This window comes from Lactuca saligna, chromosome 7 (genome assembly GCF_052625555.1).
Source record: "Lactuca saligna cultivar CGN05327 chromosome 7, ASM5262555v1, whole genome shotgun sequence".
Classification (NCBI taxonomy): Eukaryota; Viridiplantae; Streptophyta; class Magnoliopsida; order Asterales; family Asteraceae; genus Lactuca; species Lactuca saligna.
In genome coordinates, this window is record NC_136423.1 from 72,570,748 (window position 1) to 72,575,151 (window position 4,404).

Below are 4,404 nucleotides of genomic sequence, written 5' to 3' on the forward strand. Positions count from 1 at the left end.
AAACCACATGAACGATCCGAGTGCAAAAAAAAAATTAATGACCAAACATGCAATTTTAACCAAACCACAGGTACGATTTCAGTAATTTACTTTTTTTTAAAAATACAATTAGTTAATTACTCGTAAAAGTCACATTCTCGATTGAAGAAACCTTGTTTCTATTTGTTATCATAAATCTTTACTTTTTTTTAAATTCATTATTATATAGAACATACATAAATTTATATTTTTAATGAATTTTTATATTTGCATTTAGACAATTTCTTTAGTTTATTTTTTAAACATAAATAAAATATTGAATACACAATGTAAACATCAAAAGATCATTCAAAAACAAACGAAAATGATAATAATAAAAGGTAACAATAACATAATCTCATACTTAAAAACAAATCAACAATACTATTTTTTAAAATAATATCACTCTTAACATTTTCACAAATAATATTTTTTTTTCCTTTTTTGACCTATACATACATATATTCACCTCCTCGAACTGCATTTGCAGCTCCTTTTCTCTCTTCTTCAGCCTCCTTTTCTCTCTCCTTCCTACTTTCATACTCATGATCATCTGTCCGTAATTCATGTCGACAAATCGGACACGAATTATGCTCATCCTGAAACAAACCACAACAACAAATTCTCAAAACACTCAAGGGTAAAATGGTCATTTACTCACATATATAAAAAATGGTCATTTACCAGCCATGGCTTGAGGCAAGGAGGATGAAACGTGTGTTTGCATGGCATCTCTTGCATGCTATCGTTTACCACCAAATTCTCTTTACAAATCGCACATTCAGCATCTGCTCGTAACTTGGTCAAGATCTCATTTGTAATAACAATAACCGGAAGCTTTGCAACCACTTCTTTACTTGCTGGTGGTGCTCTTGCTGCTGAATCCCCTTCTGGAAACTGTATATAAACATCAATAAAATAAAATTACGATTACGCCCCTCCACTCGACCAGACACGACATGAGAGCTTTATACTGTGTTTGTCATGCATTGGACTGGGACCGAGACCGATATCAACCGGACAAAATTTGTAACTTTTTGTCCCACCGAAAAAGATGGAACAAGGTGGGACAGGGACTCGCTCCCGATATCTCATCCATGGAAATGACGTAAATGTCCTTCTCATCCTGATCGTCGAAAATGGCCTTACAAAGCCTGTCCAGCCATGTCTTATATAACAAACGCAGCCGTAAGGCTGCGTTTGTTACAAAAGATCGGACCACACTTGTCAGGCTTTCCAGGGCTATTTTCGATGATTAGGATGAGGAGGGCATTTACGTCATTTTCATGGATGAGATATCGAGAGCGAGTCCCCTGTCCCACCTTGTTCTATCTTTTTCGGTGGAACAAAAAGTTATAAATTTTGTCTGGTTGATATCAGTCTCGGTCCCGGTCCAATGCATGACAAATACAGTAAATTACGAAATTACCATTGCCACAAGCTGGTCGATAATCTCTTGAGGTAAATCATTGGAATCGGGTGATATGTTGGGCATAAGCTCTTGAAGTCTATCCATGAGCTCTCGTGGGAGATTGGTGGGCCCATCTGACGTGTTGTTTTCAGATGTTTCAGCTTGAGACATTGTAGCAGCAAGGGCTGTCATCAGATTTGATTGAACCAACCATTGAGGCTGTGGAGGCTCTTGGTCCACAGTCAAATGTCCTTCAAATAAATACCCTGCGATAAATGACCATTTTACCCTTGTTTAGAATCTATATACAATTTATAAGGAACCAGTTAAATAAGAAAAGACCTTGATGTCTCCTGTTTTGTGCAGATTCGTCAGGCTGATTATCTATTTCACTCAACTGTTCTCGGGCTCTAACTATGCAAGTCTTCAGATGTTGCTTTTCAGAAGATTCAGACACCATTTGTTCAGCTTCTAGAAAGAGCCCTAATCCAGCATTCCAAAATCCGGGTGAGGTGTATCTTGTCTTTAATATGGTTGCAACACGAGATATGACTGTGAAAAACTGTGGCATCCATAACTTGTTTTATAAGTAATAGATCAAAAGCTATGAAAGATGCATTTTTTTAATCCATTGATTATATTCGATTAAAGGCCTAAAGTTCTTAGGGTAACTTTATCATCAACCCTTGATTACAACTAAAGCGAATTGAAGGTTCATGTAGTGATCATTAGTTCATAGTTCATACTCATGTCATGGAGTAATCATGATCGAACATCATCATAATACTGTTTCATCATTGATTTGTGTAGATTTCAAACGCCAAGTCGTTACTTTGTTAAAACAGATTACAACAAACAAAAAGGAAAACGATAAAGAGGAAGCCTGATCGTTATCTGCATATCATGTAAGCTAAAATCCACGCAATTTCAAAATAAACAGACAAAATTAAAACAACGATAATAGATACTGATCTGCAAAAGAAATGGTTAATGTTTAAATTACCGATTTACGAAGAGAAGGGGAAGCGGAAGGGTAAAATTGATGGAGCAGAGATCTAATTGAAGAGACAGACTCTTCGAACATTTGCTTTTTCCCTAGTTGCTTCTGTAAATCTTGCAATTTCTGCTTCAAGTCATCCTCACGTTCCATATCTCTTTCTCCTATTTAGTATTGTAAAATCAGATAAACCCTAAATCACTTTGGTTGTGAAAAGCGAATTTGATTGATGAATGGGAATTTAATCTCTCTCGAACGTTATATTAACGAATGGTGTCTTGCGAAGGGGGAAACCTGCAATCCTCGGAAATTTCGAGTCACGTTGTACGACCACCGTCTCGATATAAAAGTTAGAGCCGACAAAACGCGAACCTACCCAACGACCGGGTTTAGATTTTAATTTAAAAGGATAATCTGGCTAAGTCCTATGAATTTTTTTGGTTAATGGTATTTTTGGTACTCTAAGAGGCTTTTAGGGTTAGTGACTTAGTGTTGACCGGTTCGAACAAATGGTGGTTTGGCTAGGATGTTTGATGTGCTTCCGACACATAGCTTAAACCTTAACTGAGTGGTCTCACTGATTGAATGATGAAAAATATATGTTTTGCTCCATTTTACCCATCGATTGAATGTCAGACGACACAAGATACGTTATGCCCTCATCCTCCATCTATATTTCCTAAATCGCAACTTCGCGTTGGTTTTACATCGTAGGCGTGTTTGGTAAAAGTAGCTGTTAGCTGGAAGCGAGTAGCGGTTAGCTGGTAGCGTGTAGCAGGAAGCTGTAGCTTTTATGTGTTATATGAATGTTTGGCAAAAGTAGCTGAAAGCTTTTGAAATATATAAAATTACATAAAATGACAATTTATTAAAAATAAAAAAATATATAAATATATTTTTAAGGGTAATTATGGAAATTGATTTCAAAAGCTCCGGAGCGTTTGTTAAAAGCTACATGAAGTAGCTTTTAAAATCGGAGCATTTTGTTAAAACTAAAAGTTAAACGCTTGTACTGCCAAACGAAGCTTTTTGTTTAAACTAGAGCGTTTTGTCAAAAGCTAAAAGCTAGAAGCTCCCAAACGCTTCCAAAAGCTCCGTGCCTAACACGCCCGTAATCAAATTCATTTACAATCCAAAAAAGATAACCACGAAAAATGTTAAGGCATGCTACTAAGAGGATTTAAGGGTTGGGATCGCTACAGGGCTTGTGGGTCGGCCATCGCTTCTTCTTCTTTTGGTTAATTTTCTCATCCAAAAATCCAACTATGTTTTGATGTTGGTAATATTAGATATCATACATTGATTTAGTCGAAGAACATGAGAGGATGAATGTATTGTATAGTTAATCTCGATGAATTCTTGTTTGTGATTTTAAGAGGGTTGGTCACTTGGTTAAATTGGTAATATTAGAATTCTTTATTGATTGTATGTGATGTTTATGTCTTTCAGATTTAAGAACTATGTAGCTGACTTCCATCAATTTTTATTTTTTACATATGGTACACAAGTTAAGTTTTGACGTTTGATAGTTTGTTTAAGAACCTAGAATTTTTGTAAAAGTAGTTTAGGTTGTTATTATGTGTTTAAGGGTATTTTGGTTCTAATGATAATATTTGGATTATATAATGGTATTGGGTATCTTTCATTCTTTTGTATGTTTTGTTTGATGTTTGAAGTAATGATATATGGGTTAAGTATGGATAAAATAGTTGGAATTAATATGTATAAGATATGGGAAAGAAGTGTATTTAAAAAGAGCCTGAAAGTTTACTCATGCTCTAACGCGCTGGTTAGGGTGTTGCGGCATGGTGAATAAGGAGGTGATTTGGGTGAGAATTAGATGTAAGTTGAGGGCGATGTACTTTGTATTGCGGCGTAGTATATGGGTATCCACAACGTGGTGGCGAAAGTAGGATGCTATTGAGAATTGACATCGTGTTGTTATTTAGAGAGACCACAAGTCGCTTGATGTAACATC

At 35.8% G+C, this 4,404-nt stretch overlaps 1 protein-coding gene across 1 annotated transcript; it reads right to left on the reverse strand.

Moving 5' to 3' along the window:
• Window positions 1-326: 326 nt before the first annotated feature.
• On the reverse strand, window positions 327-2,782 carry AIP2 (RING/U-box superfamily protein). Its single transcript, XM_078965181.1, has 5 exons — window positions 2,433-2,782; window positions 1,772-1,991; window positions 1,448-1,695; window positions 703-915; window positions 327-617 (listed from the first exon to the last, which is right to left on the reverse strand). Exons 1-5 carry the CDS (start codon window positions 2,577-2,579, stop codon window positions 468-470), a joined length of 978 nt encoding a protein of 325 aa, XP_078821307.1. The 5' UTR covers window positions 2,580-2,782; the 3' UTR covers window positions 327-467.
• Between the last annotated feature and the right edge of the window lie 1,622 nt (window positions 2,783-4,404).